General features: G+C 44.0%; 1 protein-coding gene across 11 annotated transcripts in view; it reads right to left on the bottom strand.

Annotated features, from left to right (window-relative positions):
- Nucleotides 1–19,015, bottom strand: part of stxbp5l (syntaxin binding protein 5L) — a 457,116-nt gene that overhangs the window by 79,142 nt on the left and 358,959 nt on the right. For 6 of the 11 annotated variants that reach the window (XM_061926061.1, XM_061926062.1, XM_061926065.1 and 3 more), the window contains one exon: nt 18,225–18,290. In XM_061926061.1, the coding sequence (XP_061782045.1) occupies nt 18,225–18,290 (66 nt within the window). Of the gene's footprint in view, nt 1–849; nt 955–18,224; nt 18,291–19,015 lie in introns of all 11 variants that reach the window. The other 5 variants (XM_061926057.1, XM_061926060.1, XM_061926058.1 and 2 more) reach the window with 1 other exon arrangement.

The following is a 19,015-nucleotide window of genomic DNA, read 5'->3' as shown; positions in this document are numbered from 1 at the left end:
AAGTGCTACAGTGTATTCAAAAAAGAAAATTAAAATAAAAAGATAATAAAATAAATAAAAATAAAAACTAGAACAGCCTAATGGCTAGGACTAGCATGCATATATCTAAAAAAAAAAAAATTTTTTTAAAGGAAGGTTTTTAAGCCTTTCTTAAAAGCATCCACAGTCTGTGGTGCCCTCAGGTGGTCAGGGATATTCATCATAACATGCAAAATTAAAAAAGAAAAAAAAAGAAAAGTGCTGTACCCCTTTAAGTTAATTTTGCACTGGCAATAATGTGTGATTCCAGTGGAGATGCAGGGATTGAACACCGAGACAGGAGAAGCGTTGAAATACTACCACATCTTGTATACACATGAATAAATAACACGGCTACCCAGCTGCCACAAGAGCAGGGAGACAATCACCTGCGTGGAAGCATGAAGACGTTAGAATGGCCTCCTATTAGGACACGCCGTCCCTTCTAGCGACACTGCAAGCAACATGGCTCCTATTATCGAGGTGTGAGGGGGCCCGATTGTGCGTGTGTATTGATTTTATGAAGAAAAAAAAAAAAAGAAGCTTGTTCTCAGAAATGAATTGCAGTACAGCTCGATACAAAGTGTGTATTTTATAAGGGACATTGCTCACAGTGTGGTAGCGCACTTAGCATGCATGGTGCAACATGGCAAAGCACACACACACACACACACACACACACACACACACACACACTTACACAAATCCACGTCCAAAAAAACATCCCACTTGCCATGATCCACTCCCTCGCTACATTAGTGCATACGGTGCAAAAGCCACAAGCAGACGTCTACGAGGCGGACCCCTCAGGGACTCGTCCCCTCCTCTTACCATTGTCCAATAAGTAAAAGACCGGGCTGCAGTGGCTGGCTCGCAGACTGGCCACGGGCTCTGGTAGGACGCGGGGGTCATTGTGAAGGGAGCTTGGGTAATGAACTGGAATGGGGAGATCCAACAGAACAGACAAGACTTTTTCAGGGCAAGAAGGCGAGAGACGGAACAGTGAACTTGAGGAAAGAGACACTCGCCGGTACAGCGGGGCATTAATTGGCGCTGATTCAAAGGAGACGTGTTAATGACATGCCACACCAACTCGACAAAGAGCAACAACACTACAACTTTTCATTCTACACATACATTGACATAATATTCCTATTTGTATGTGGATTTAAAAAATACTAACAGTAAACTTGTGTTTTTTGTTTTTTGTTCTCCTCTTGCTCTGGCCCAATTTCTGCCCCCAGGAGCTTCTGTAGCTTCCACCCTTCCCCCTTATTTTTCTTAGCGTAGATTCAAGCACCTAGCAAAACATGGCTAATGCTAACGTAAACGAGAGCGAGAGGTTTGTTCCAAAGAAAAGAAAAGTGTAATCGGTGGTTAAGATTTGCGGCAACAGGCATGAAACAGATGACTGTGCGCTGCAAAGTTTGTTTAAAAAAGGGGAAATCGGAATTTATTCATACAAAGTACGATTATTCTTATTCATTCCGATACTAAAGCGAGTCATAATTTTCAATTATCAATTTAAAGCATTTTTATTTATTTTTATTTATAAGAATCTATTTTTAAAAATATGTTTTTAGAGATGATTTTAGGCCATCTCCATGCAACCAGATGGAGTTTTTCTAACCTGCAACCTGTTTTGAAAAAGCTTCATTATAATTATTATACCAAATAAAAGAATCGATTCTGAATCGAATCATTACCCCAGAAATCAGAACGAATCGTTAGGTGCCCAAAGCTTCACACCCTTACCATTTACAAAACCCAAAACCAGTGAAGTTGTCACGTTGTGTAAATGGTAAATAAAAACAGAACACAATGATTTGCTAATCCTTTTCTACTTATATTCAATTGAATAGACTGCAAAAATGTTCCAACTGAGAAACTTATTTTTTTTTTGGAAATAATCATTAATTTAAAATTTAATGGCAGCAAAACATTACAAAAAAGTTGTCACAGGGGCATTTTTACCACTGTGTTACATGGCCTTTCCTTTTAACAACACTCAGTAAACGTTTGGGAACTGAGGAGACACATTTTTGAAGCTTTTCAGGTGGAATTATTTCCCATTCTTGCTTGATGTACAGCTTAAGTTGTTCAACAGCTTCATAATGCACCACACATTTTCAATGGGAGACAGGTCTGGACTACAGGCAGGCCAGTCTAGTACCCGCACTCTTTTACTATGAAATAAGCAGGGGCGTCCAAGATAACATTGCTTGGATGCCAAAACCTGTATGTACCTTTCAGCATTAATGGTGCCTTCACAGATGTGTAAGTTACCCATGTCTTGGGCACTAATACACCCCCATACCATCACACATGCTGGCTTTTGAATTTTGCGCCTATAACAATCCGGATGGTTCTTTTCCTCTTTGTTCCGGAGGACACAACGTCCACAGTTTCCAAAAACAATTTGAAATGTGCACGCAGAACACTTTTCCACTTTGCATCAGTCCATCTTAGATGAGCTCGGGCCCAGAGAAGCCGGCGGCGTTTCCGGGTGTTGTTGATAAATGGCTTTGGCTTTGCATAGTAGAGTTTTAACTTGCGCTTACAGATGTAGCGACGGACTGTGGTTACTGACAGTGGTTTTCTGAAGTGTTCCTGAGCCCATGTGGTGATATCCTTTACAGACTGATGTCGCTTTTTGATGCAGGGATCGAAGGTCCGTAATATCATGGCTTACGTGCAGTGATTTCTCCAGATTCCCGGAGCGTAGATGGTGAAAATCCCCAAATTCCTTGCAAAAGCTGGTTGAGAAATGTTGTTTTTAAACAATTTTCTCACGCATTTGTTGACAAAGTAGTGACCCTCGCCCCATAAAAACAATTTGAAATGTGGACACAGAACACTTTTCCAGTTTGCATCAGTCCATCTTAGATGAGCTCGGGCCCAGCGAAGCCGGCGGCGTTTCCGGGTGTTGTTGATAAATGGCTTTGGCTTTGCATAGTAGAGTTTTAACTTGCACTTACAGATGTAGCGACGGACTGTGGTTACTGACAGTGGTTTTCTGAAGTGTTCCTGAGCCCCTGTGGTGATATCCTTTACAGACTGATGTCGCTTTTTGATGCAGGGATCGAAGGTCCGTAATATCATGGCTTACGTGCAGTGATTTCTCCAGATTCCCGGAGCGTAGATGGTGAAATCCCTGAATTCCTTGCAATAGCTGGTTGAGAAATGTTGTTTTTAAACAATTTTCTCACGCATTTGTTGACAAAGTGGTGACCATTGTTGGGACTAACGCGTTACAAAGTAACGCGTTACTGTAACGCCGTTAGTTTCGGCGGTAACTAGTAATCTAACGCGTTATTTTTTATATTCAGTAACTCAGTTACTGTTACTACAGGATGCGTTAATGCGTTATTTTACGTTACTTTTTATGTAGTATAAAGTGTGTTTTATCGGAGCGCTGCTGTGTCATCGTTCTGATTCTTCTTGTGTCAAGCCGGAGAAGAGAGAGAGACATGCGCTCTGTGTGGGTGTGTGTGAGTGTGGGGAGGGAGGAGAGGGAGGAGAGGGAGGAGAGGGAGGAGAGGGGGGCGTGTCTGATCATGGCGGAGCCAGAAGTCGAGTTTGCTAACATGGAGATATTTTCACTACTTTTCTTTTGTCGAGCACAAAGAAAATAACAATTTAGTTAAATGTAAATTGTGCTTTGGATCAAAGATGCCATCTACTGCCCAAAACAGCAATTCAAATCTGCTGAAACAAGCTACATAGCAACATGCTTCGACGAAGCTAGTAAAGAGAGATAGAGACTCTGATGCCACTTCAGCACTGAAGATACACACACTCTGTCAATCAATGTTCCCTCTAATTGTTCATGTGTGAGCAAATGCAAAAACTCCCTGAGCATGAGTGGAGCCCATGTGAGCAACATCAGAACTGTGGCTACACGAGCAGCACACCTGTCTCAAACCTGACTAAATAACAAGTTCCATCTCCATCCATCCATCCATTTTCTACCGCTTGTCCCTTTCGGGGTCGCTGGAGCCTATCTCAGCTGCATTCTGGCGGAAGGCTGGGTACACCCTGGAAAAGTCCCCACCCATCGCAGGGCCAACACAGATAGACAGACAACATTCTCTTATTATTATAATCAAATGACAGCAGTCATTTCCATTTTTAACATAAGTGTTTAGGCCCACTTATAATGACAATAACAACAAATATTGTTTTTCATGAACTGTGTACTTGTATTGTTTGTCTGGGTGGAGGTCCTGCTTTGGAAATAGTTTGTACCCCTTTCATTTAGTTCCCATTAAAACATTCACATGTTGCACAATGAGATGTAAGCAGGGGATCATGTGTACATTCCTGCAACTTCCTGTTTGTAAAAAATATATTTTTATTAGTATGTATTTAATATATTAACAGCATTTAATGATTAATATTTATAAATTAAGATTCCTAATAAATGACACTAGAATAGGCACACATTTGATTGGTAAATCATAGAGTAACGACCTGGAATTACACTTTATGTGTGGAGTTGGAGTTGTCCGACTTTTTGTGTGGCTGTAAACGCATCACTCTAAATGTATAGACTATAAAGTTCACAAACATAAAGAGGGATCCTAGTGGGCCAGGCCAATCGTTCCTTATCTCTAAACTAAAACTGGGGAAATGTGTAGAGTGTTCTGGGCTTCAGACATGATTTTGTGTCAGAATTTCTTGAGGAAAAAATGCCTGGTTAGGCTTTGTGTATGTAGTGTGTGCCTTTCTTGCTTTACAGCTATGCTGTTATTATGCTGTTTGTTACTTATGTATGTTATGTTGCAGCTATTTAAAATAGTTTTGTCAATTTGTTCTGTCGAGAAACAAATTGGCCTTTGTAACATATCTTTGTCTTTGTGTGTTGTATGTAGACCACATGGCTTAGCAGAGTTCAGTGGTGCAAATGCATGTCAAGTTGATCAACAGATTGTATTATTCTCCAGTGCAATAACAGTACTGAAATGAAGGCTAAAAGGGCATTAATTGGAGCTTTAAAAAAAAAAGAAGAAAAAAATAAGTAACTAAATAGTTACTTTTCACAGTAACACATTACTTTTTGGTGTAAGTAACTGAGTTAGTAACTGAGTTACTTTTGAAATGAAGTAACTAGTAACTATAACTAGTTACTGTTTTTCAGTAACTAACCCAACACTGGTAGTGACCCTCGCCCCATCCTTGTTTGTGAATGACTGAGCATTTCATGGAAGCTGCTTTTATACCCAATCATGGCACCCACCTGTTCCCAATTAGCCTGTTCACCTGTGGGATGTTCCAAATAAGTGTTTGATGAGCATTCCTCAACTTTATCAGTATTTATTGCCACTCGTGCCAGCTTTTTTTTAAAACATGTTGCAGGCAGCAAATTCCAAATGAGCTAATATTTGCAAAAAAATAACAAAGTTTACCAGAAATATCTTGTCTTTGCAGTCTATTCAATTGAATATAAGTTGAAAAGGATGAGCAAATCATTGTATTCTGTTTTTATTTACCATTTACACAAGGTGGCAACTTCACTGGTTTTGGGTTTTGTAATAGATAGTTGCAGCCTTATTGAATATTTTGCTATTTTCCTATTATTTAGTGGGAAAGAAAAGAAGCCAACAAAAGCTTCCGCACAACCCAGCTGTTTCTGTCATCATCCGAAAAAACACGGAGTCAGTGAGGTGAAACAATGATGTGCATCAACGCCGCCCACCCGTGCAGCTTTGTGAAAAGAGGCATCTGACGCACAAAGGTTTGGCCTTGGATGGCGGTGCGGCATCGTGACTGCAGCTGCCGACTGGATTTGGCGTATAGGCACGTTAGGTAGCTAAGATAGCTCTGGGATATGTAGGACAACATAATTACCATAATTGTTTACATAATGCACGTCCATGCAAACGCGCAATGCTCCGAAATCAAATCCAATTACCACGGTGCGTACAATGCAGCGCGTTATGAATAACTCAGACCGATCGGTAATTCCGAAGGCTTGAAATAGACAGTAATTGGAAATACTGGCATTGTTACATTTCTCATAAAAACCACTTGACCTGCAAGAAATCCATTCCCGGTGACAATATTCCTGCACACCATCTCCAGTCAACCGACACGGCTAAATATACCCCGGCCGGGCAGGACGCGGCTCGGCGGCGTGGCAGCTTATTAGCCCCGACTCCTGACGCGGTCCTACCTGGGGGGGTACGCTGCAGCCAAACACGGCACGGAGACCCGTCAAAACCGAAAAAAAAAAATGCAAGACCCAGGACAGAAAGGTGACGGCGTTTCTGGAAGGAGAAATGCAAATTACCGCGCCTGATGACAGAAACGTCGGACGGAATGCTAAAGAATGCCTGGGGGGGGGGAGAGAGGGGAGTTGAAAAACATGCGACGGCTGTCTTGCTTTAATAAGCAGACGACAAGGCAGCCGCGGGGGAGGTGGACGTTAAAATTCACCCCGATCCCTTCAGCTGGCAAGTTCAAGCAACACATTTCATCCATCTCAGTTTCCATTATTCCCCCTGCTGTCTGCCATTTCTTCATTTGCAAATGACAGGCTTATAATCACCCCCAATGACTATGACCTTTTTGCATATCACGATTCTAAAAGACTTGACACAAGAAGCACTTCTTTTCAGAAAAATTAACCCAATTTATTGTCTGTTTCACAAACCTGTTGGCGGTAATCCTAGAAAACCGGAACTAGGGATGCCGTCAAGCTGAAGAAAGAGTCCTATCGGGTTCTTTTGGCTCATAGGACTCCGGGTACCAACATGCCAAGCGGTGTGCGGCTTCGACAATCGCTGAAAAGGACTTCCGGAACTAGGGATGCCGTCAAGCTGAAGAAAGAGTCCTATCGGGTTCTTTTGGCTCATAGGACTCCAGAGGCAGCGGACAGGTGTGCGGCTTCGACGATTGCGGAAGCCTTACAAACCTGTTGGTGCCTATCGTGGCGGTAATCCTAGTACCCGGAACTAGGGATGCCGTCAAACTGAAGAAAGAGTTCTGTCGGGTTCTTTTGACTCATAGGACTCCGGAGGCAGCGGACAAGTACCGGCGGTTGCGGAGTCGTACATGGGAGGAGTTCGGGGAAGCCATGGAAAACGACTTCCGGACGGCTCCGAAGCGATTCTGGACAGGCTTATAATCAACCCCAATGACTTTGACCTTTTTGCACATCACGATTCTAAAAGACTTGACACAAGAAGCACTTCTTTTCAGATCATCGCCCTAAAAATTAACCCAATTTATTGTCTGTCTTACAAACCTGTTGGTGCCTGTCGTGGCGGTAATCCTAGTACCCGGAACTAGGGATGCCGTCAAGCTGAAGAAAGAGTCCTATCGGGTTCCTTTGGCTCATAGGACTCCGGAGGCAGCGGACAGGTACCGGCAGTCGCGGAGGCAAAAACTCGGACATGGGAGGAGTTCGGAAAAGCCATGGAAAACGACTTCCGGACGGCTTCGAAGGATTCTGGACCACCATCCACCGCCTCAGGAAGGGGAAGCAGTGCACTGTCAACACGGTGTGTGGTGCGGATGGTGTTCTGCTGACCTCAACTGCGGATGTTGTGGATCGGTGGAGGGAATACTTCGAAGACCTCCTTAATCCCACCAACGCGTCTTTCTATGAGGAAGCAGTGCCTGGGGTATCTGTGGTGGGCTCTCCTATTTCTGGGGCTGAGGTTGCTGAGGTAGTTAACAAAGCTCCTCGGTGGCAAGGCCCCGGGGGTGGATGAGATACGCCCGGAGTTCCTTAAGGCTCTGGATGCTGTGGGACTGTCTTGGTTGACATGTCTGCCATTTCTTCATTTGCAAATGACAGGCTTATAATCAACCCCAATGACTATGACCTTTTTGCACATCACGATTCTAAAAGACTTGACACAAGAAGCACTTCTTTTCAGATCATCGCCCTAAAAATTAACCCAATTTATTGTCTGTTTCACAAACCTGTTGGCGGTGATCCTAGAACCCGGAACTAGGGATGCTGTCAAGCTGAAGAAAGAGTCCTATCGGGTTCTTTTGGCTCATAGGACTCCAGAGGCAGCGGACAGGTACCGGCAGGCCAAGCGGTGTGCGGCTTCGGCGATTGCGGAGGCCTTTCAAACCTGTTGGTGCCTATCGTGGCGGTAATCCTAGTACCCGGAACTAGGGATGCCGTCAAACTGAAGAAAGAGTTCTATCGGGTTCTTTTGACTCATAGGACTCCGGAGGCAGCGGACAAGTACCGGCGGTCGCGGAGACAAAAACTCGGACATGGGAGGAGTTCGGGGAAGCCATGGAAAACGACTTCCGGACGGCTTCGAAGCGATTCTGGACCACCAGCCGCCGCCTCAGGACGGGGCAGCAGTGCACTGTCAACACCGTGTATGGTGCGGATGGTGTTCTGCTGACCTCGACTGCGGATGTTGTGGATCGGTGGAGGGAATACTTCGAAGACCTCCTTAATCCCACCAACGCGTCTTCCTATGAGGAAGCAGTGCCTGGGGTATCTGTGGTGGGCTCTGCTATTTCTGGGGCTGAGGTTGCTGAGGTAGTTAAAAAGTTCCTTGGTGGCAAAGCCCCGGGTGTGGATGAGATCCGCCCAGAGTTCCTTAAGGCTCTGGATGCTGTGGGGCTGTCTTGGTTGACATGTCTGACATTTTTTCATTTGCAAACGACAGGCTTATAATCAACCCCAATGACTATGACCTTTTTGCACATCACGATTCTAAAAGACTTGACACAAGAAGCACTTCTTTTCAGATCATCGCCCTAAAAATTAATCAAATTTATTGTCTGTTTCACAAACCTGTTGGCGGTAAACCTAGAACCCGGAACTAGGGATGCCGTCAAGTTGAAGAAAGAGTCCTATCGGGTTCTTTTGGGTCATAGGACTCCAGAGGCAGCGGACAGGTACCGGCAGGCCAAGCGGTGTGCGGCTTCGGCGATCGTGGAGGCTTTACAAACCTGTTGGTGCCTATCGTGGCGGTAATCCTAGAACCCGGAACTAGGGATGCCGTCAAACTGAAGAAAGAGTCCTATCGGGTTCTTTTGACTCATAGGACTCCGGAGGCAGCGGACAAGTACCGGCGGTCGCGGAGGCAAAAACTCGGACATGGGAGGAGTTCGGGGAAGCCATGGAAAACGACTTCCGGACAGCTTCGAAGCAATTCTGGACCACCAGCCGCCGCCTCAGGAAGGGGAAGCAGTGCACTGTCCACACCGTGTATGGTGAGGATGGTGTTCTGCTGACCTCGACTGCGGATATTGTGGATCGGTGGAGGGAATACTTCGAAGACCTCCTTAATCCCACCAACACGTCTTCCTATGAGGAAGCAGTGCATGGGGTATCTGTGGTGGGCTCTCCTATTTCTGGGGCTGAGGTTGCTGAGGTAGTTAAAAAGTTCCTTGGTGGCAAGGCCCCGGGTGTGGATAAGATCCGCCCAGAGTTCCTTAAGGCTCTGGACGCTGTGGGGCTGTCTTGGTTGACATGTCTGCCATTTCTTCATTTGCAAATGACAGGCTTATAATCAACCCCAATGACTATGACCTTTTTGCACATCACGATTCTAAAAGACTTGACACAAGAAGCACTTCTTTTCAGATCATCGCCCTAAAATATAACCCAATTTATTGTCTGTCTTACAAACCTGTTGGTGCCTGTCATGGTAGTAATCCTAGAACCCGGAACTAGGGATGCCGTCAAGCTGTAGAAAGAGTCCTATCGGGTTCCTTTGGCTCATAGGACTCCGGAGGCAGCGGACAGATACCGACAGGCCAAGCGGTGTGCGGCTTCTACGATCGCGGAGGCAAAAACTCGGACAAGGGAGGAGTTCGGGGAAGCCATGGAAAACGACTTCTGGATGGCTTTGAAGCGATTCTGGACCACCATCCACCGCCTCAGGAAGGGGTAACAGTGCACTGTCGACACCGTGTATGGTGAGGATGGTGTTCTGCTGACCTCGACTGCGGATGTTGTGGATCGGTGGAGGGAATACTTCAAAGACCTCCTTAATCCCACCAACACGTCTTCCTATGAGGAAGCCTGGGGAATCTGTGGTGGGCTCTCCTATTTCTGGGGCTGAGGTTGCTGAGGTCGTTAAAAAGCTCCTCGGTGGCAAGGCCCCGGGGGTGGATGAGATCTGCCCGAAGTTCCTTAAGGCTCTGGATGCTGTGGGGCTGTCTTGGTTGACAAGACTCTGCAACATCGCGTGGACATCGGTGGCAAGGCCCCGGGGGTGGATGAGATCTGCCCGAAGTTCCTTAAGGCTCTGGATGCTGTGGGGCTGTCGTGGTTGACAAGACTCTGCAACATCGCGTGGACATTGGGGGGGGGGTACCTCTGGATTGGCAGACCGGGGTGGTGGTTCTTCTCTTTAAGAAGCAGAATCGGAGGGTGAGTTCCAACTATCGTGGGATCACACTCCTCTGCCTTCCTGGTAAGGTCTATTCAGGTGTAAAGGAGAGGAGGCTACGCCGGATAGTCGAACAGGAGGAATAGTGCGGTTTTCGTCCTGGTCGTGGAACTGTGGACCAGCTCTATACCCTCGGCAGGGTCCTTGAGGGTGCATGGGAGTTTGCCCAACCAGTCTACATGTGCTTTGTGGACTTGGAGAAGGCATTCGACCGTGTCCCTCGGGAGGTCCTGCGGTGAGTGCTCAGAGAGTATGGGGTATCGGACTGTCTGATTGTGGCGGTCCGCTCCCTGTATGATCAGTGTCAGAGCTTGGTCCGCATTGCCGGCAGTAAGTCGGACACGTTTCCAGTGAGGGTTGGACTCCGACAGGGCTGCCCTTTGTCACCGATTCTGTTCATAACTTTTACGGACAGAATTTGTAGGCGCAGTCAGGGCGTTGAGGGGATCCGGTTTGAAGACGCTACAATGACTCGATGCAGCACAGACCACCCAGACTGAACAAACAATAACTTTGATCAATACAAAATGGGACATCTCCTTTTAAAAGGTTTAGAGAAAATAAATTAAGTTGTTCTTGCTTATAGTGAAACCACACTAAACAACAACGACAAACACACTTTGGAGGAATATTTGCACCGCAACACAACATAAACACTACAGAACAAATTCCCAGAATTCCCTGCAGCACCAACTCTTCCGGGACGCTATAATATAAACAAACGCCATTGGTGGATCTATACCTAACATCCACGGTAATGATACCAAGTACAATAGCGTATCTAGTCAATACTAGTGTGATTAGATCGATATTTTTTATCGTCACTATTTTTTTCTCAGGAAATACGTCCCTGGACACGTGAGGACTTTGAATATGACCAATGAATGATCCCGTAACCACTTGGTATCGGATCGATACCTACATTTGTGGTATCATCCAAAACTAATGTAAAGTATCAAACAAGAGAAGAATAAGTGATTATTACATTTTAACAGAAGTGTAGATAGAACATGTTAAAAGAGAAAGTAAGCAGATATTAACAGTAAATGAACGAGTGGATTAATAATACATTTTTACAGTTTGTCCCTCATAATCTTGACAAAATAGAATGAGAAATGACAAATTAGGAGCCTTTGTTTGTTTACTTACTACTAAAAGACAAGTATGTTCACTGTTTTATTTAAGGACAAAATTGCAATGATAAACATAAGTTTAATGTACCCTAAGGTTTTTTGTTAAAATAAAGTCAATAATGCCATTTTTTGTGGTCCACCGTATTTAGAAAAGTACCGAAAAGTATCGAAATACATTTAGGTTCCGGTACTAAAACATTGGTATCGGGACAACACTACATACAGTACAATAGAAATACCATTGACCGATTTGGACGTTATCGACCAGTGACGTGCGGTGAGGTTCATGACTGGTGAGGCGCTGACTTCATCACAGTCAGATTTACAAACATATGAACCTTAAAGAGTATCTTATTCACCATTTGATTGGCAGCAGTTAATGGGTTATGTTTAAAAGCTCATACCAGCATTCTTCCCTGCTTGGCACTCAGCATCAAGGCTTGGAATTGGGGGTTAAATCACCAAAAATTATTCCCGGGCGTGGCGCCGCTGCTGCTCACTGCTCCCCTCACATCCCAGGGGGTGATCAAAGGATGGGTCAAATGCAGAGGACAAATTTCACCACACCTCGTGTGTGTGTGACAATCATTGGTACTTTAACTTAACTTTAACTTTACACATACAAACTGTAGCACACAAAAAAGCACATTTAATAAAAAAACCCGTTATTATGGTCTTACCTTTATGTAATATATTGAGTTGGAGGCAATAACCAGGCGAGGTGATGAAGTACGTCTCTTTACTGTAGACTTCAGAACAGACTCACACACTTGACGTCAGGTGCGCAACACCACGTAAATCGTTGGCCAACCAAAAAGTAACCACAGTACGCTATAGCCAACATTAACCAGGAGATGGCAACAGACAAACATAGATCACTCTATTACATTCCTCCCCTTTTAGAAAGGTAGAAGTTACTCAATAGAAATAACCAACCCAACCCAAAAATGCAGCAGTTCAATAAGAAGCCAAAAAGTGCAAAAACAATAATGTTCGTGTTGGAGGAGTTGTGAATGAATGAAATATGAAATCCGTGCTGCAGTCTGCAGGTGTACCTAATGTTGTGGCACGAACATCATTGTTTTTGCACTTTTTGGCTTCTTATTAAATAACTTTTTTAAATAGATTCAATCTTGCACGTGGAAAGTTTAAGTGTGGGCTTTAGTTGATATAACACTCCCGTCAGGGGGTGCGTTCTACGGCGGGAGTGCATTCTCTACCACCAGGAGGCGGGATTACTGCGAGCCTCACACAGTGCGTCTTCGCAGCAGTTTTATTATCGCTCAGCACAAGAAATACGTTACACACATACAGTTGTTGACAAAATACACTGTACATTATAATAATAATAATAATAACTGGGATTTATATAGCGCTTTTCTAAGTACCCAAAGTCGCTTTACATGTAGAACCCATCAATCATTCACACCTGGTGGTGGTAAGCTACTTTCATAGCCACAGCTGCCCTGGGGTAGACTGACGGAAGCGTGGCTGCAATTTGCGCCAACGGCCCCTCCGACCACCACCTATCATTCATCATTCAATTCACCGGCGTGAGTGACACCGGGGGCAAAGGGTGAAGTGTCCCGCCCAAGGACACAACGGCAGCGATTTTTGGATGGTAAGAGGCGGGGAGCGAACCTGCAACCCTCAGGTTTCTGGCATGGTTGCTCTACCCACTACGCCATGCCGCCCCATATATACCTCAGCTAACTAAACTATGGAAATGTATAATATAATTCATATAGCAATACGGTCTCACTGCACAGCAGGCCAGCAGTTAGCCGAGTCCGCAATCCATGTTGAGGCACTGAGTGACGTGCCTCAATTTGCCATTCTCAGTATTTGAATGGCAAATGTGAAAATTCAGCGATTTTGAATAAAAATAATCTAAAACTGGTGAAGTTAAATGGAAAATAACTTTATAGTATAATCACTGGATACATTTAACAATTTAATTAATTTTTTTTCTTTTTAAATTTTTTTCTTTCCATGATGGCAAGTGAGGCCCCGCCTCACCTGCCTCTAGTGACTGCACGTCACTGTTATCGATAGTATATTTGTATCGGCTTGCAAAAATTTGACGGGCTGAATGAGCCCATGAATGAGCGCATGACTGTGTGCATGCCATCCTCAGGACGGGTGTGCGCACACACTTGATGGCGTGTCCTCCCCCACTGTTGCCATGACACCCGGGGCTTTAATTACACACCTCACTTTGCGCCTCAAATTGGCTTGGCACAAAACCCACATTTTAGTCATCCGGCTCGAGCTTGGACTCTTTGAGACGTCACTCCGTCTCCTTGGCGTGGACTCCTAACCAACACGCCGCGCGCGCCTGCACTGCTCAACGCACCTGGTTGCCAAAATAGAGCATCAGAAATAGGTTGAGCTATGACGAATACTCAGACGGGTGCTCGGTGTGTGTGTATTGGTGTTGTCCCGATACCAATGTATTCACAGTATTTCGGTACTTTTCAGTACTTTTCTAAAGAAAGGGGACCACAAAAAAATTTCATTTTTGGCTTTATTTTAACAAAAAATCTTAGGGTGCATTAAACATATGTTTATTATTGCAATTTTGTCCTTAAATAAAATAGTGAACATACTAGACAACTTGTCTTTTAGTAGTACGTAAACAAACAAAGGCTCCTAATTAGTCTGCTGACATATGCAGTAAGATATTGTGTCATTTATCGTTCTTGCCAACCCTCCCGAATTTTCCGGGAGACTCCCGAAATTCAGCGCCTCTCCCGAAAACCTCCCGGGACAAATATTCTCCCGAAAATCTCCCGATTTTCAGCCGGAGCTGGAAGCCACGCCCCCTCCAGCTCCATGCGGACCTGAGTGAGGACAGCCTTTTTTCATGACGGGAGGACAACAGGGTGACAAGAACTAAATCATCCAGACCAGAGATAAATTGTATTATTATGTTCATTTTACCTAAAAATGAATATATTTATTAATTTAAAAAAACAAAACTAAATACATTTTTTTAATATTTTGCTAAAAACATCAAAATTAATTGTATTTTTATTTTTATTTTTTCGTGACTCCTTATTACATCCAGCCATAGAATTATACATTAAAATAAACACACTTGAAATAATTGATTTTAAATTATCATAATAATTCATTTAAAATGACCATATTTAATTATTAAAATAATTTATCAACAACTTTAGCATTTTATTCATTACATTTTGAAACTCTCAGAAGCCAAGTTATGTTATATTCCTTAATATTTATTTATGCAAGTTTGAAGTATCAATTATCTAAACACAGTTTTGTTAGCATATTTTCAGGATATATATATATATATATATATATATATATATATATATATATATATGTATGAAATACTTGACTTGGTGAATTCTAGCTGTCAATATTCTCCTCCCCTCTTAACCACGCCCCCAACCACGCCCCGCCCCACCCCCGACCACGCCCCCACCCCCACCTCCCGAAATCGGAGGTCTCAAGGTTGGCAAGTATGCATTTATACACCTATTATTTTGTCAAAATTATTAAGGACAAGCGGTAGAAAATGAATTATTAATCTACTTGTTCATTTACTGTTAATATCTGCATATTTTACGTTTCAACATATTCTATCTACACTTCTGTTAAAATGTAATAATCACTTATTCTTCTCTTCTTTGATACTTTACATTAGTTTTGGATGATACCACAGATTTGGGCATCAATTCGATACCAAGTAGTTACAGGATCATACATTTACTGCGCTCTTCTGGACTGAGGCTTTAGATGTTGTTCCTGAGATCTGTTGGAGCCACTCTCCCAGTTCAGGGGTTATTGCCCCGAGCGCCCCCCCCACTACCACGGGGACCACGCTAGCCTTGACCTTCCACATCCATTCCAGCTGCTCTTTCCCATGTTCGTTCTTCCTGATGGATATATAATTCATCATTATTATGACGGAATATTAAGAGTATGTGAAAGTTCAACTCTTACCTTGTTTACTCCCATGACGACCTCTTTAAAGCTTTGTAATCAATCAGAAATATCAAGCGGCTAAAAGGCCAAACATGGATAAGTGTGGAGAAAGTGTTTTAGCAGTTTTTCCATCATGCATGGTTGTAATTTAGAATGTTATGGTGATGGAACATGTTTTGTTGTTTTGTGTTTTTTATGTTGATTTAATTAAAAAATAAAAAATAAAAATATATAAAAAATAAATTATTGTGCGGCCCGGTACCAATCGATCCATGGACCGGTACCGGGCCGTGACCTGATGGTTGTGGACCACTGTTATAAGTGATCATCTGTGTTGACTTTTTTTTTTTTTTTTTTTTTTTTTTTGCACCATGACTAGGATAGGTTGTTTGGACTGGGTCATTTTAATAAATTCTGTGCTTTTGGCATCAATAAAGCACACATCATGGTCTATGACCTGAGTCACTCACAAGATGGTTAAAATTTACCACACTTATTGAAATTGCACTTTTGCCGTCGCCTCGAAGATGCTAATCTTCACCTCTCATTATGACAAAAAAACTGGGATGACTCTACCCTGCAAAACTGAGCATCCCAATACAAGTTGTGTGGGGGGGGCGTGGCCTGCGGACCTGCAGCGAAGCGGAATGTGCCAGGACCGGCACAGGTGCGTGGATGACACACCTGGGACTGCTTGTCTAATCACCTGTCGCTCTGTTAAAAGGCAGCAGCCGGAAGGGAAAGGGCAGTTGGTGGTGGAGTGCGAGCGAGAGCGAGACAGACGACACACTGGAGGGAAACCATTCGTGTGCTCATTTAAGTAAAAAGACGATGGCTGGGAAGCACAAAAAAAACCTCATATTGCAAAATAAAGCATTGTTCAGAACTATGAACGAAGCTGTCATGTCTGTGATTGGTGGTCTGAAGAACCCGGAAGAGCAAGTCTTCCACACAAGTTTTTCAACTAAAGTTTCCCTATGTAAAGCAAAGTTTTGAGCATTAATGCGCTTTCAACAAAGCTCAGCGAATAACTGCATCACGGCACATAGACCTGCAATGGTGTACGTAACCCATACTTGCCAACCTTGAGACCACCGATTTCGGGAGGTGGGGGGTGGGGGCGTGGTCGGGGGTGGGGCGGGGGGCGTGGTTGGGGGCGTTGTTAAGATATATATATATATATAAGAAATACTTGACTTTCAGTGAATTCTAGCTATATATATATATATATTTTTGTTTTATTACATATATATATATATATATATATATATATATATATATATATATATATATATATATATATATATATATATATATATATAAAAAGTGTTCATTTATTTCCACATATACACACACATAACACTCATCTACTCATTGTTGAGTTAAGGGTTGAATTGTCCATCCTTGTTCTATTCTCTGTCACTATTTCAGAACACACACATTATACAAATATACATTATAAAATCAATAAGAAAACAGGAGCTCTAATTTGGGAGTCTGAATTAGGATCAGAAGTTCCTATGTAAACATTGCGCACTCACGTCGCCTTTTTGTATTGATTACTGCAGCTGTGCACTGGATTCATTCACAAATACAAACTACAACTCACAAACACTTTAGAGTTAGGCTCCACCATCAGAATGTGTACTTAAACTTATAAAAGATCACATGGATATTATTCAGTCAGTTGATTCACCAAAACTAACCTGTTATACAGGAGGCAAAAGCACACAGGACGTTTCAATTGTTCACAGACTGGTCGCGCTCATCAGAATGACAAGACACTTCCGGTCTGCAGGTGATAGCATTCAATTGGGAAGAAACGCCCTACTGCCCCCTACTGACCAATGTGAATACTGATAAATGTGTAATGACAGCTCCAAAAACAAATTCAAACCACAAAATAAAATAAATAAATCAACACGAAAATGTGACACATTATGGGTGGGTCACATATGCATGTACAGTAGATGGCAGTATTGTCCTGTTTAAAAGTGTCACAACATTGCTGTTTACGGCAGACGAACTGCTTTACGGTAGACGAAAACTTGACTGCTGTTGTTGTGTGTTGTTACCGCGCTGGGAGGACGTTAATGAAACTGCCTAACAATAAACCCACATAAGAAACCAAGAACTCGCCCTCGATCATTAGCTGTTTATATTGTGGGAAAGCGGACGTGTGAACAGGCTGTCAACACGTCCGCATGGAGCTGGAGGGGGGCGTGGCCTCCAGCTCCGCCTGAATTTCGGGAGATTTTCGGGAGAAAATTTGTCCCGGGAGGTTTTCGGGAGAGGCGCTGAATTTCGGGAGTCTCCCGGAAAATCCGGGAGGGTTGGCAAGTATGACGTAACCCCATCACAACCACAATGAATAAAACGTGGTCTGCCAAGGCTGAAACATGAATCGCAACGCATGAGGACATCACACACAACATGAGCAGGTATAAACCTTCCACTTCTAAGAACCACACGTCACGCTTTGCAGCGCTTCAATACTTCCGGCAGCATATCAAAAGACTGAAAGAACAAGCATCGAGCGAAACCGGCGCGGGCGAAAAGGTCAGCGGCCCCCAGAGAACGTACCGCGGGCGCAGCTGAACCTTGAGGATAATGGCTCCCCAACATAGCACAAAGTAATAGCCTGGTGGAGTGTGTGTGTGTGTGTGTGTGTGTGTGTGTGTGTGTGTGTGTGTGTGTGTGTGTGTGTGTGTGTGTGTGTGTGTGTGTGCCGGGTTACCTGAGGTGGGCGACTTGCTCCTCTCCATGTCAACAGACTGCTGGTTGTCAGAGAGTTCAGTAAGGCCTGCCACAGGCAAGAGAAGATAGTAAACAGAAGGTTGGTATGATTATTTTACCATCGCTGGCCAGACGCGTTCCATAGACTTGCTTCATGTCAGCCACTCTGAGACCTCTTTTCTTTTCTTTTTTAAAACCCTTTTGGAGAAAATATATAAAGTATGTAGCCCAATTATACCAATGTCCATGTGTACACGTAGATATGTATACATACGTATGCATTAGGGGTGTGCCGATACTGAGATGCGTGGTGATCAATCAATATCGATTGGGGAATGTTCAAAAAGTTAGCATTTTCCATGATAGCAAACTCCATCCGTCCATCTTCAAGTCGCAGGGGCAGCAGCCTAAGCAGGGAAGCCCAGACTTCCCTCTCCCCAGCCACTTGGTCCATCTCTTCCCGGGGGATCCCGAGGCGTTCCCAGGCCAGCCGGGAGACATAGTCTTCCCAACGTGTCCTGGGTCTTCCCCGTGGTCTCCTACCGGTCGGACGTGCCCTAAACAATTCCCTAGGGAGGTGTTCGGGTGGCATCCTGACCAGATGCCCGAACCACCTCATCTGGCTCCTCTCCATGTGGAGGAGCAGTGGCTTTACTTTGAGCTCCTCCCGGATGGCAGAGCTTCTCACCCTATCTCTAAGGCAAAGACCCGCCACCTGGCGGAGGAAACTCATTTCGGCCGCTTGTACCAGTGATCTTGTCCTTTCGGTCATAACCCAAAGCTCATGACCAT

Source organism: Nerophis lumbriciformis, linkage group LG31, assembly GCF_033978685.3.
Source record: "Nerophis lumbriciformis linkage group LG31, RoL_Nlum_v2.1, whole genome shotgun sequence".
Taxonomy (NCBI): Eukaryota; Metazoa; Chordata; class Actinopteri; order Syngnathiformes; family Syngnathidae; genus Nerophis; species Nerophis lumbriciformis.
Note: the sequence above shows the minus strand (reverse complement) of the source record. Positions and strands in the feature narration are given on the sequence as shown.